The 15,208-nt window shown below is 42.1% G+C and overlaps 1 protein-coding gene across 6 annotated transcripts; it reads right to left on the bottom strand.

Annotated features, from left to right (window-relative positions):
* Positions 1 to 4,242: 4,242 nt before the first annotated feature.
* MEE50 (ARM repeat superfamily protein) lies at positions 4,243 to 13,167 on the bottom strand. Of its 6 annotated transcripts, XR_015988078.1 has the most exons (5): positions 12,555 to 13,167; positions 9,696 to 10,571; positions 6,658 to 7,502; positions 4,716 to 4,911; positions 4,243 to 4,638 (listed from the first exon to the last, which is right to left on the bottom strand). XR_015988078.1 is itself a non-coding variant. In XM_008778300.4 (3 exons), the coding sequence occupies exons 1-2, from the start codon at positions 13,087 to 13,089 to the stop codon at positions 9,697 to 9,699; spliced, it is 1,410 nt and encodes a 469-aa protein (XP_008776522.3). In that variant the 5' UTR covers positions 13,090 to 13,167; the 3' UTR covers positions 4,243 to 4,564; position 9,696. The 6 variants fall into 6 exon arrangements, 2 of the variants coding, with proteins under 2 accessions (XP_008776522.3, XP_026656761.3); XR_003383360.4 differs by lacking the exon at positions 6,658 to 7,502 and having other exon boundaries at positions 4,243 to 4,564; positions 4,791 to 4,911; XR_003383358.4 differs by lacking the exon at positions 6,658 to 7,502 and having other exon boundaries at positions 4,791 to 4,911.
* Positions 13,168 to 15,208: the final 2,041 nt, after the last annotated feature.

Consider the following 15,208-nt stretch of genomic DNA (forward strand, 5'->3'; position numbering starts at 1 on the left):
GATCATTTACTTTGTCGGATGGCACATGCCTAGGACAATGGTTCACGCAGCCCAAATTGAAAATGAGCATCAGAGAAATGAGAGGAACTGATATGGGAACAATAAGGGGTTTACTTGGTGGGTCTTATAGCAATTTTCTTAAAGATTAATGTTTCTCGTTGTTCCGCAAAAGCATCCTACATGCAAATCAGTGTCATCTGGATCTAAACTAACTATTTATAAACTCTCTGAGCCCAAAGTGCCTGATCGGTGACCTCATGTTCAAACGATGTTATGAGACCGTGATCGAGAAACTAGTTTTGGAGATTATTCAATCTACTTGTTTGTTGTTCTTATATATGTTTTTTACTTTTTTGGTCTGAAAAGAAGAAACAGATGCTCGCTTCCCTTCATGATCATTAATATCCGTCGAGACCCGAAGAGCAATGAATAACTAAAGCTATTTGGATCAACTTAAGTTGGATAATATGGACTTAATGAAATCCAATTTAACTTTCTTCCAAGGTGAAGAAGCTAGGACTTGTCCGCCCTCTCAAGTTTGGAATTATTATTATTGGTTTCTAGTCTGTTTTTCGGCCCCTTCAGGCCATCCTCGTATTATTTTGCTTTTAGTTTCAATAAAGTGAATTAAGCCAAGTCCAACTTTTCTTCTAACAAAAAGTAAAACAATTAAGTGAAACTAGATCACGAAATTGATACACTCTACTTGTTCTTTTTTTTCCTTTTTTTTGTGTGTGTGTTTCAATCATTAACTAATTTGATAGCCTTAATAATCATCCAATTTGAGCTTTGACTAGCTTTTATTCATTGAGTTTGTTTGGAAAATTTGTGGTGGTAGTTCTGCACTACAGGTTGCTCCGGTGGAGGGAATGGCTATCCTTCACATCCATGGGGCGAAGTGCATGCTGCATGAAGCTCGGGCCATTACGGAATATGTAATGTCTTAGATGTTGCTTTTGCATTTTGGTGCATAAATAAGTTGCCGCTGGTAAGGGGCTGGTTTGTTTGCTTTGGCCTGAAGCACTTTTTATATCTAATTCAGTCAAGTAAGAGTAAAGTCTCCATTAATTTTTATGTAGGATAACCCGTACCTGACATCCTGGATCAGAAACGAATATATTGACTACTGAAGACTTTGGAAAACCACTTGGGCCCAGTTTGATAACAGGATAAGGGTCTTTGTCCCCGTCTTATCCTGCCTTCATCCTCATATGAGAGGCAAACGCGCCAGCTTGGCACCCGGAGCCACCTATCCCCGGAAGCCCTGGGACTTGAGCTTGCATTGTCATCAGCCCCCAAAGAGTGACTTGGTCCCTGAACCAACAGAATATCAAAACATATTTTGACCTACAAACACTCGTCTCATGCTACATTGTTGCAATCCTTTCCGATACATTCGATGAATACACCAGGTAACATAAAGAACAGTGATAATGCATACAAACTCATGAAGGAAGTCTCTGAAAGTTACCAGGCATGCTGATAAATAAATGCTTGACCTTTTAACCCTATTTTTTAAGGAAAAATCATAAGTTTTGGCTGCATAATATAGTGGAGAGCTATCTGGACGAATCCTTCTTCAACTAGAATCGCATAACTGAATGAAACAATTCAAAACCTCTGCGGTAAAGTTACCAAGCTTACTACAAACAATACACTTTCTTCTTTTTTTTTTCTTTACTGAAGCGGATGATTTATACAGTTTGAGTAGAGATACACTTAATAAAATTAAAAAATAGCAAGTTTCGGAGCGCTCTAGGCTTCCCTCCCCAATCCACATAGTACCTCCGAAATAATTGGCCACATAAGAGGTCACCCAGTCCGCAACCCCATTAGCCTCTCTAAATATATGCTTAGCCTGAAAAACCACACCATCACGCACCATAGCCGAATATCACGAAGCAGAGGGTGTCCCTCTCCACCACCACCAGGGCCACCCTGGATCCAGCTAATTACAGTGGCCGAGTCGCCCTCCAATATGATTGAGCTGGCCTATAGTACGTGCCGAATATGGCTCAGGCCGACCCATGCCGCCCGCAACTCTGCTCTCGAAGTTGAGATATCGAAGATTTAGCAGCTACCAGTAGCCACTTCCTTAGAGTTCGGGCCCCTAATGACAAAACCAACACCTCCTCTCCTGCCACCATCCAACACGCATCTATCGAAATTGACCTTGAGAAAGCTCAGGGGTGAGAGCTTCTAGGTAAAAAGTACTCTACGAGGTGCTACCCGAGCAGAAGGGGGGCCTCAGGTGTCCTGAGCTATCAAGGGTCCATGTGCCAAGCCTGCATGAATGATCTCCGCTGCCTATACCCGAGCACACTCCATAATGAACCTCGAAGACGGACTGCTCTCGCTAAACGTCCAAGTGTTCTTAGTTAACCAAATCTAATAAGTCATGCAGGTCGCCCCAACGGCAACCCAGCGCATCTAGGGGGCATCGGATCACCGACGAATTGCCTGCAGGAAAGGTCCCATCTAGCTCCAAGCATCCTGCGGGATCTCGACAAGTCTCCAGACTCTTCTAGCCCACACACACTGGAATAGGGCATGATCCACCATCTCGTCCGCTCTGCAATCTAGACAGTAGGGTTGAACGCCCAGTCCTCTACTCAATATTAATCTCGTCGGCAAGCACTCCCAGGCTACCTTCCACAGAAATAAAGCTACCTATGGGTGGAGTCCAAAACTCCAAATCCAAGCACAATCTTGCCCATGCCTGTGCTCCTACTGGAGGGCGCAGAAGATATCTCCCACTCTGACACTGGCTTTGCAGGACGTGCTTCAAACTCTCACATCTGGGCCAGCACACCCCAGAACTGGGAGCGATCGGACACGCTATGCAAGGTGCTCTCTAAATAGCTGACCAATCTTGCCGACATCCCACTCTGCCCTCTTCGGGCTAACGAGATTGCAGATTCGGAGTCCGTTAGCAGTCTCGATGCTGACTATGGTTGGCCAGAGTCTCAAAGAAAAAGAGTCCACCCATGGTCCACTACATCCACGCTTTGCCCATCTCCAATCAGCCATATAGTGTTCACTAAGGCAGGGGGCATATACCTACAAATCTCCCGCTACAATCTTTATCTACTCAGAATCGCCCCATTAGTCCATACCCAACCGTACCTAGCTGCTATAATCTGGCCCCAAAAACCTACGGCCCAAAGATAAACCTAATCGCATAACAAGCAATGAGCGCCTCTCGTCTCTCCAGAAGGGATTGCACCCCCAGCCTCCCTCGCGGAATGGCGCGCAGACTCTCCTAGACCAACAAGTGCACTCCATGGCCACCTCCGTGCGAACCCCATAGGAAGTTCCAAAGAAGTCGCTCGATCCCTATTAGCACTGCCTTAAGGACAACATTATTGGACATGAAGTAGACAAGCATGGAACACAAACCGACCTGACTAGCGTCAGCCTGCCCATCATAGATAGGGATTATGCTTTCCAGCCCTCTAGCATGTCCTAGACCCGCTGCACCAGCTCGAAACAATCCGCCACTTGCAACCTCCTCCCATAATAGGTACCCTGAGGTAGCTCCATGACTCCTGCTTCGGCATCTCGAGGATTCCCCTGATCTTCTGCCTCACTAGCACCTCCGTCCTCGGGCTGAAGTAGATGGTTGATTTCTGAAAGTTCACTCTCTACCCTGAAGCCTCGTAGTAATCCGCCAACACACCCTTGAAGGCCCGCATATCCCTCGCCCTCACCTTGACTAGTAGAAGACAATCATCTACAAACAAGAGGTGAAAAATCGGTCAGGCGCCGGAGCTAGAACATAGGCCTCCATCTCTCGATTTTGACAAGCTACCTTAATTGCCCGAACCAATAATAACAATCAATATGCAAGCAAATTTTAAAATGAAAAGGTAACAATCCTATAATAAGGATGCATCATGGAATGAAAACCGGGGTAAATCGACTCCTATCCCTAACCGTCTTGACAAAAGATAGCACGCATATAGTAAGTTCCATTTAACAAATCGTCTCTGATATACAGTTGGCATCGATTCTATACAGTTGTTTCTTGTCTTACACATAAAGAGAGACCAGGAACTCAAAATTAAATGATCATCAAAATACAGACGAATAAAATGGCCAGTAATAAAGTGACACTCAAACCATGGCAAGAATCAATATCCTGAGAAGTGATGGAAGTTGCCATCATCAGTCCATACCTCAGTCTAATTGTGTCAGTCGTATAGCTGAGAGTGAATGTTGAAAGTCGACTTAAAAACAGGCTTAGAATGTTGAATTTCCACGTAATGCATTACATCCATCAAAAATTAATTGTTATTATCAATCAAGGCCAAAACAATATTTAACCATTTAAAGATATTCTGATCTTGGCCACATGCATTGCACCTGAGTTCATTGAAGCTATGAAGGTATCCAGTGTTCTCGCTATACATTATATACTTGTACTAATAGATGACTAACAGTCGCCTGTCAAAAGATACATGATCATCCAATTACAGCAGCAGCAGCAACAGTCAGTCAATAAGTGGCATGGCACGACTTCTTTCACCTGTCAGGAGTGACGAAAGATAGTCATCCGCTTTGCCTGCATGAAGCCAAAAAGACATTCTCAGTGTACGAGCATCTCCATGGACAGCCTTCTGTGCCTGTGAAGAGGATCTGTGAAGAGGAACACTCTTGAGTTACACCATTAGATAAAATGGATGATAAGCAAAAGAGATACTGTTCTTTTTTACCCAAATTTGCAATTCAACATCTGCAACATCCAAGGTCCAATCAGAAGTAATAGCTCTTATGTTTTCGTTACATACCCATAGCAGGAGCATGCAAGCACCGCCTAGTAGGCATAACCCAACCATCTCCCACCAGTTAGAATCCTTAAATGGCATAAAGCAGCCGTTGCTCCTCAATAATATAACACTCTAGTCCAAACTGTACATAAAGCATTTGAAGAAAGTATTACAGTACAAATCAAGTAAGTAGATGCAGAATTATGTAAGACAGATATCCATGTACATTAACGGAGGGTTCCTGATGGTTGACCAGGTAACTGGATCCACCAAGAGCATCAAGATGAGCTTAGAAGTGTTATACTGAACAAATTCATTGATAAAAAATTTATTTGTAATCAGACCATTCTCTCAAAACATCATTTCTACTGGAAAGTTCCTGGTGAGGAATTTGAATGAAAATCTAAGTTGAATTCTCCTCACTGCATTAAATTGAACTTAATTCTGGACTGCCAAAAAAGTAGACCTGTTTTTATTGAGGAATTCTGGTGAGAATAAGACAGTAAACAGAACAAATGTCAGGGCTGATGGAAAGACTGATGAGGTCTACTCCACAAATGTTTATGGTTCTAATAGAAGCAATATTAGAGTAAACCAGCAAGACTAGACCTGTTGGACAAAACAGAAAGAATGGATTCAACGTTGTTTAGCTGGTTTACATTATCTTGGATATTATGCTGAAGAAGTATATTCCCATTTCTGTGGCTTAAACTAATAATGTTGTAAACAAAATTATGTAGGGCATACCTGTATAAACACCATGTCCATTATGTTATAGAATATGATGAAATTAAAAAAAAATGAATAATAAAAGAAACCCTCAGATAATATTCAGTTACGAGGAGAATTAGCATAGGGAACTTGTTTTCCTCGGAAAACTAAATTTCCATTTGTTTGTTTCAATAGAAAATTGAAAATTTGGAAAACTTACTACTGCATCTCTAGAAAACTTTACCTTTCCATGAAAAGTTTTACTTTTCCTTTCCTTTTCTGTAGATTTCCTTAAAATCAAACAAGCACTTAATTGAATTGGCCGAGAAGAAAATTTAGAACTTTTCTTAAAACTAATTTTAAAATATCCCCTGTACCAACCAAAGCCATTACAGTGGCTAGAAATACAGCATAGGCATTTAATGATCAAATCCTATAGTACAACTGGTTAAGCTTCCCAGGCAAAAAAACTACAGCTAGCTAAAGCCGTAACAATTCACTATTTTCCTTGGGTGATGCACATTACAAATATGTGACCATTCATCGGAACCCCATTTGAACCATTTGGACCCATGTCCAACACTAGCACAATGCCCGATACTATCATGATAGCTTCCAAAATGAACAAGCCAGGAATATTTAGAGAGCTACATCAAAAAATTGTGATAAAGATATGGAACATACAATCAAAGATAAGGAACATGTCTGCACCTAACACAACAGAATTGCTGTTGTGATTGACTATGCCATGTCCCTTCCATTGATAACCGCTTTGCATATATGTTTACTTCCAACATATTATAATATGGAATTGGCTAATAGCCGATGAAAAGAATTTTCAAAAAAAAAGGAAATATATATTGTATCCAATGTCCTCAAATACAAGACCGACTAAACAAAATAGAAAAGGCAAAGATATCTCCAACTTAAGCATAGTTCTCATACAATACAAGATGACATGATTGACTATTCAATGGTAATATGTCAGTGACAATTTTGTAATCACAATTAAGTGGCTGACAGTTCCCAGCCATAACTAATAGTATATCTGAGAAATGGAATAAATATGAGTGATATATCAATCATAAATTTATATTTAACATGGATGGCTCAAAGAGGTAGGAGGCAGCCTGCTCTCATGGCATTCTATTGAAAGGCTTTATAATATTACGCTAACCTCTACAGACATCTGGTCTAGAAGCTGCAAATTTATTGTGCTAAAAGAGCTGAACAGTGTTGGAAGCTTGACAACCATTTCCCATGAAACTTCAAATTTGTACCAGTAAAATGAGCATTGACATTTATCCTGCTCATATGTTTTTCCTTGTTGCAAAGGACAGATCCATAGAAGATGTCCAACAGCACGCACTTGCAGCCTTGGTTGGTAGGAATCAGTGGAAAGCTTGATTGAGCATTTCGAGAGCCAGGAGTGAGGTCAAGACTCGGTCAGCAACAAGATCACCTCCTTTTGCATCTGTCTCCCAAGCTGAGCTTCCCAGTCAAGAATCTAGGTTCGACGAGCTCTTATTCGCCCCTGGCGGACCTGTATACTCTTGTCCTGTTGGGTAGAAAGGACACGGGGAGCCGCCGCTCCGTTGGGTGGTATTCCGAGGCAAGCTAGAGGTAGGTCTAAAAGACTATTCCGTCAGGCTTGCCTCAGTCAATCAGAAAGGCAAATACTGCGCAAGACACAGAGAAAGCTTCGACTTTCTCGGATCTGCGGATGATGTCCCTTACTCAGCTGAAAAGGCATCATTGCATGTTTTTACAACATCGATTCTTAAAAATTTTCTGAAAAGCCTAAAGAGCGTATGAGAACCTGTGTGTTCATGTGTTTATCCTCATATTTGATGCGCATTAGGGAGGTCCTGGATACTAAGAGGGCTAAGGAGACCCCAAATTACAATTTCTGTCTAGGCTTTTGGATAAGGTCCTAGGTCATTACAATCTCCATTAAACTTTCACCTAAAATTGTCTGAAATTGTCCCTTAAGGATCTCCATGTTTTCTCTTCCACATATGGCTGTAGAAAGGACAGAAGTAAGAAGAAAGTTGAAGAATTAGAAGAACATGTAAGTTTTAGAATAAGAGAAAAGATGGGACCTATCACAAATATAGCTATAAATGAGGGTAACTTATGGACCTCTTACAAATATCAAGGTGTATTATACCCAGACATGAATAGGTGGAAGTGCGATTACTTATCTCCACACAAAAAAAAGGCATCTCAATTCACAGATTCCATTGAATCTAGTTTAATTTGGAATCTTATTTTAAAAAATGACGAATTTAAATTGATCTATGTCAAACCCATTTAAATGAGACAGGGCTAGCTAGTAGATGTTAAGGGAAGGTTTGAAGAGTTATAATAAATGTCAGTGATGTAATTCTACAACCAGAGGTTATTACCTTTTAACTAGCATGTTTTTTGTCAAATCATTCTAGAAGGGATGCAAAATCATCCTTCTTCAATCATTCAGCAACTGAGAGTCAGATATCACATTGAAATTTTAGCATTCGTACTATCCATAGTTGTGAAACATTAATATACCCTTGGTCTTCTTAATCAACCCTAGAGAGACTTCTAGCATAGTCGAATTAATAACCATTTTGAAGCAACTTAAAATTCCTGAATAGCAACAAATTCCTAGACCCACATTCTAATGAGATCCATTTTATTAGCTTTTTTCTCATTTTATAAAAAAAGAGAAAATCTTGTTCTAAATTGAATTATGGCCCTAATAATCCAAAAAGATGAACTATTCATCACGTATCTTGTGCATCTTCCCATTCATTTGCACTTCCTCTTTTGAAATATAATCAGTATTACTGACATTCACGTTCAACTCCAAAAATCTATGTCGGATACATATCCAAGTCGGATACATATTGGAGAAATGGATACTTATGAAGTTTTTTGGTAGCCACTTCAAAGATTGAAAAAAATTGAACCCTTCCAACAATGAATGAGTTAAACTCTTCCAACAATGAGTTTTGAGTAGTTGTTCTTTCCGATATTTGGTAAGGATGTAGGTTTTGGAATAACTTTTTGTAAAATATTATTTTGCTAATATCCTTAATTAATTTGGAAGTTTGAATAAGAAACATGTACACTGAAAGATCTTAACAAATAATATCTTTTTAACAATATCTTTTTAATGTTTAAACAAATAATGTTTAAAAGGTAAAAATATAATTTAATTAGATTTATATGTTATCCTGCATATCCCCATAGACTCTCTTTTTCCCTCTTGCTGAGTTAGACACTTGGATATGTATCTGAATCTGATTCATCTATCCACATCCATGCAACACTAAACGTAATACACTCCATAATATTGAGAAGAAAGTCCCGTTCTTCTCTGTCATAGAGCTTTTCCAAGTTGAGTTAGATACCACCCCTACCTCACTCCTGATTATGCCTACTATTGTGGTACTCATGATTGTCATAACTTGTCCATGACAAAGCACTCCCATTCATAGCCTGTGTGAACTTTTGTAATAACATTCTTTAAAATGATATCATTTAAGAAGAAACATAATCTGCATCGGGCATGGATCATTTGATGAAAAAAAAAACCCTGAAAATATACCTGGTTGAAATATCAATAATTTGATTTAGGTTTTTATAACGTGAAATATCAATAATGTTGTAACAGTTTACCTCTTTTGGTTGCCAAATTGACCACATATGAATTTTATGATTTTTTAGTATAAATAATTTGGATCAAATAAGATGTTATATCTTCAGTATTAGATCAGATGTCACATCTCAACTAAATTTAGGTAGAATAGAAATATAGAATATGCAAACTTCTAGTCATCAATGAAAACAAAATCAACAAATCTCATTCCTCTCCAATCAAATGTCATAGTTGATTGCTCAAAAAAATTGGTAATTTGAATTTATGATTCCCTTGGGTAATATCATTGTAGGTCCATATATATAAGACATATATATAAGAGACTAGAATGCGGGAATCCACTTCATAATGATGCTGAGGTTTCTCTTTTTATAATTGGCAGAGCTTATCCAAGAGCAAATCTTCATGGCAAAATCCAGAAGTGGTTCTCGTTAATTATTCATTAATACAGAAAAGAGAAAGGTCATGAGTTGTAAGCAGTGGCACCATGATGCAAAAGATATCTTTTTCTGCCAGATCCCTAATTTGAAAGGCTAATGTGCATCATAAGCTCAAGTTAGAAAACAACATACATTATGAAATATTGACCAGCTTTGCACGTCCGCTTTCCTTGTCTACCTCCACTTTTAGACCTAATCCAGCAATTTCAGGTGAGGTCACAGGCTCTTGCAGCTCAAGTTGAGCTACCGCACATTGGTTTTCCTCATTTCCTTCCAGCAAATTCCTTACAGCCAGCAATCCCCATTCTCTCAAGAATGGATTATCTTCATCAACAACACACTGCTGCAATAGCAATGGAATCCCATTCAGAAGTCTGGTCTCATCCTGAACTTGCTTTCTTCGGTGTAGACAATTTCCAATCACAGAAACAACATCTCTCCGATACCCTTTGTACGGGCAGACCTTTGAAGAATCAGTTATTGGTTGTTGTATTATTTGGTCTTTTACATGAATTATAGATTTTCTGACAGTTGATGGGGGCTCAAGCTGATGTAGATAACTCAAAAGAAGTTCCAGAAAGCCAGCTGATAGCAGTGAGTCAATGAGGGTCTCAGTGGCTGGTGATGTAGGATTCTCCCAAGCACATATATCCCTCAAAATGGCGAGCGAGTATCCTAGTACATCAATTGCAGGAGAACCAGTTGGAAGAGCAGAGCTACCTCGGGAATTAAAATCCACAATTGTAGAAGCAGCCTTCAAGATTTTCAATATATCAAGTGCAAAATCATTGGAAATGGTGATATCTTCAGGTCTCTCAGTCAAGCATTTCGAAAGCACACCTAAAAGGAATGCTTGCTCATTGGTAAATACAGTATATTGGTATTCAACACCACTGGAGTTATGTGAAACATTTGATGGGCCTAACTTTGAAAACAAAAGGAAAAAATATGGATCCTCAATGCAAACTTTAGAGAGTAGCCACTCCAGCCACTCTTCATGATGACCAGCTGTAATAGAAACCAGAATGTGGTTGTCAAGAGTTACAAGTCAAACAAGTGGACATTGGAAGCAACTTGTACATGCCTTCTTTAATAACAACACAATAAACAAGAAAGGACAATAGCTCAGTGAAATAATTTGGGCTCTCTTCAAGTGTTAACACAAACATAAGATAAAAATCTTCTAAAATAGTAATCCAACCTAATGTATGAGCACATGCACAAACTTCAACACTTTAAGATTACTTATTACTAAGGTCCACAAAATTAATACCAAGAACTGTACAGTACATTACTATTTCAGTACAAAATGGTATGCACCTCGTACCAAGACAGACTTCCAATACCTTTTCTCACTCTAAACCATGATACCACCTGAAAAGGTACAGTTTAGTACCAAGCGGTACAAGATGGTTTTGCTAGGTTCATTTAAGTATGGATCAATTTGGCTCATTCACCGAACCAAACCTCGATAGCATACCCGTACCTTACCGATATAGTATGATGTTGTCTATATGAGATGGTACGGGCCGGTACGAAAGCCCTGCATGATAAGCTGGTTCCTAAATGTTTGCACCAAAACAACTCAATTGTTTGTTTATTTTAAACGATGTGGCAAGGGCATATGGCATGTGAAGATTGGATGAAGAATCAATCATCAAGTAGCTAAGTTGTGTGGAGATTGCATGTGAAGAAAGTGGGAACAAGTGGTACAAGGAGATTGATTCAGATATTGCATGGGATGAAAGTGACAACAAGTGAAAACATTTTTCTTGGACCAATCAACCAGATTCAAATATCGATTGACCTAGAAACACCTTGTCATGGTTGGTCAATCAATTGTCTGATTACAAAGGGGTACTTACCAACAAGTGAGGATTGGAGATTGCATAGGAAGAAATCGGTCAAATAGTAGAGATGGTTACTCTCTAGCCACTTCGCCTGTTATGTACTTTAATCATGCCATGTTATATCACTATCTTTACTCATCGTTGATCATGTTACCTTCCTAAATTTTTGTGTCTTCTTTTAAGCATTTCAGTACCTTACAGCATACAACTTCTTATTTAATTAAGTTTGAGCATTCAACCTCTCACTTAATTGATTTTCTGTTTTCTCGTCATTTCTCAATAGTTTCTCTATAGACTATTTTAATATCTTGCAGTTTACTAAATTGTTGATTATCAATTGCACGAGCAATAAAATACTGATGACCAAGCAACAATTTGCCAATGGTTGATCAATAAATTGCCTGATCAATCTGGTCCATAACATGGATAACATATTTTTCAACATATCAATTGTCTGATCAATCTAATCACCCACCTCACCTCCCAGAAAAAAAAAGAAAATATTTTTAGTTGATCTCAAGTATTAATCGACCAAGCAAGGCCTTGCCACAGTCAACCAATCCATTGGCCAACCAATCTAGTTCAGAAAGATGAGGAAAAATAATTTGGCAAGAAGTTAGAAAAAATATGAATTAAAGTCATATAACCTTCAAAGATACATTTTTTGAACTTGGGCTGGCTTATAATTGGGTAAGGTGGAAACAATTGTGAACATTTTGAAGGGTTTCAGAACTCAAAAAATGCACTGGTTAAGAACATGAAATCAAAATGGTAATCAACTTTTCTAATAGACTAGAGATCAAGATAAAAAGAAAAGGTAAAAACAAGAGAGTAGATATTGGATCAGGAGATCATGCAGATAAATAAAAGGGAGGCTTTCTCCGAATTAAGCTATGAAGAAGATTGCATTCTGGCGAATCCGTGGTGCAAACTCTAAGAAATTATAATCACGATGATGGAAAAGTGACGACCCAAGTCCCCTCGTTTCCTGATCCAATGCCAATAATCTACAATCAGAACAATAAAAATCCAACACGCACTTCAAGTTCCTCAAAAAAAAAAAAAATCCCTAGGATTTAGGGTATAAAGACTCCTCTTCCTGTAAATCAGAAAGAAGGATGGAAAGACGAGAGAGACGCACCAGTGGAAGCCGTCGTGATGATTTCCAGGAGGATGGGCAGCCCCTTTTCGAACCCGCAAAGCTCTTCCAACCTCCAACGCCCTCCATCGGAGGAACAGCACGTGTCCAAGACCATGCACAGGGGATCGCAGACCCCGGGCTCCCGGACCCGAGCCAACTCCAAGAACCCTGACGGGAAAAACCGGGCCCAGACGGCAGACCGGTGCGCCTCCCCGGCCAGGGCGACATTCCCCAATAGCTGCAGCCCGGCGCGCAAGACCTCCGGCGGGGCCGGCAGCGGCCCCAGGAGGATAGCGGCGATCCGATCGGGCCCACCAGATTCGATGAAGGAGTCCTGGTTGGCGGCCTCGCCAGCGCAGAGGTTCCTAAGGAGGCGGAGGTAGTGGAGGAGGGTGTGGGGAGGGAAGGAGGGGAGTCGGAGGATGGCGTCTAGGGTTCCGGCGGAGGCGAGATGCCAGCGGCCCTCCGGGGTCTTCGATGCTTCGAGGAGAGATTCTAGGGTTTCTCCCGAAAAGACCATCTCGTCGTCGGCCATCGCAACTCCGAGTGCCTTGGACCCGCGTTCGGAGAGAAAAGGGAGTCGCCCAATTTAGCCTGAAATAATATTATCTCTACCAGTATATATATACCTATAAAAATGTCCTATTGTATATTTACTCTCAAAAAAATCTGTTTATATATTTTTTACTTTTTATTTTTATTTTATTTTAATTTTTGCATGTTTAACGCAACCGTAGCTTTCATCAAGAAGCTTTGATTTGGTCTTCGATTCACTAAAATACGTTTTTTTGCATGAATACTACTTTTGATATCAACTTTTGATACCTTTCTGGAATCTATTCTTCTCTTATTAAATCGCATCATCTTCGCACCTTTCCCTACTCTGCTTCAATGATCAGGATCTGTATCTGGAAACCACATCACTATTTAACTCTCTAAAACTTATTCTTGCTCTCGCCTTTTCATCTTGAGTTCGTTCTTTTTCCCAATTGAATTTGTTGCTGGAAATTGGACCCGGGGGCGGCCGTCGGCTGAGGAGGAGGAGCTCCGGCGCGAGAATGGCGGGTGGCGGTCCGTCGGCGGGCGGCGTCCTCCGGGAGACCTGCAAGAAGCCGGTGGCCGGGCTCCCCGGCGCCGGCCCTCCGATGCTTAAGTCAGAGGGGGGCTTAATTTTGGAGAAGGAGATGTAGTTCGTATGTAGCAGTCCAAGCCAGAAAATTAGAGTTAGGAGCCCCCCCCTCGGGAGGAAGAAGCCTCCCTTTTTATAGGGAGGGTGGCAGGGTTACCTGTGATGTGACTGGGCGAATTAATGGGTTACCGTCACGATTGGATGTGGGCGTGTGAAGTAATGAGTTGCCGTGGATGGCCCGTTCCCATCATGGGAGGAGATGGCGCGTAGCCAGAGCTTGCTTGTGGCGCGCAGTGCAGTACATTCTTGGGAATGGTGAGGCGTTGACAGTCGTAGCAGGGTATGGTTCCTGATTGATATGTCGTGGCGTGGCTGGCAAGCAAAGCATGGTGCGGTGAGGCTGCTGCAGGGCATGGCCGCAGCATACAGATGACGAGGTCGGCCTTCTGAGGTCAGCTCGACCTTCTGTGCTCGGCCTTCTGAGCTCGGCAGCCTTCTGAGCTCGGCCTCGGCAGCCTTCTGAGCTCGGCAGCTTTCTGTGCTCGGCAGCCTTCTGAGCTCGGCTCGGCCTATGAGCTCGGCCTTCTGTGCTCGGCAGCCTTCGGAGCTCGGCCTCGGCAGCCTTCTGAGCTCGGCTCGGCCTATGAGCTCGGCCTTCTGTGCTCGGCAGCCTTCTGAGCTCGGCCTCGGCAGCCTTCTGAGCTCGGCAGCCTTCTGTGCTCGGCAGCCTTCTGAGCTCGGCCTCGTCAGCCTTCTGAGCTCGGCCTCGTCAGCCTTCTGAGCTCGGCAGCCTGCTGTGCTCGGCAGCCTTCCGAGCTCGGCTCGCTGTCGGATTTGGGTGCTTTAATTGTATTTGTGGGGTGGTCCATTTTTTCCCCCAACACTACCCCCCGACTTCCGAGTTCGAGCTGCTTTTTGGCTCGGGCGAAGGAAGTAGTCCAGTCGTCGATCATCCTGTAATATAGCCAAATATGTATAGAGATGTACGTGCCAAGTAGGATGTACCTCTAATGCAGTTGGAGTTAAGTGCTCCAGGTTGACTTAGCGGCCTTCTTTGGCTTGTGCTCGACTCAGCAGCGCCCCCACTCAGATCGGGGCGACGTTGGAGATGCAGATATCCGGAGACGACGGACCTTGTCCGTTGGCGACCGTGCGCCCCCACTCAGATCGGGGCGACGTTGGAGATGTAGATATCCGGAGACGATGGACCTTGTCCGTTGGCGACCGTGCGCCCCCACTCAGATCGGGGCGACGTTGGAGATGTAGATATCCGGAGACGACGGACCTTGTCCGTTGGCGACCGTGCGCCCCCACTCAGGTCGGGGCGACGTTGGAGATGTAGATATCCGGAGACGACGGACCTCGTCCGTTGGCGACCGTGCGCCCCCACTCAGATCGGGGCGACGTTGGAGATGTAGATATCCGGAGACGATGGACCTTGTCCGTTGGCGACCGTGCGCCCCCACTCAGATCAGGGCGACGTTGGAGATGTAGATATTCGGAGGTCAGCTTTGGCCTTCTCCGA

The sequence above is a fragment of the Phoenix dactylifera genome, chromosome 6 (assembly GCF_051530095.1).
Source record: "Phoenix dactylifera cultivar Ajwa chromosome 6, Ajwa_hap1_PhDact_Kaust_v1.1, whole genome shotgun sequence".
Classification (NCBI taxonomy): Eukaryota; Viridiplantae; Streptophyta; class Magnoliopsida; order Arecales; family Arecaceae; genus Phoenix; species Phoenix dactylifera.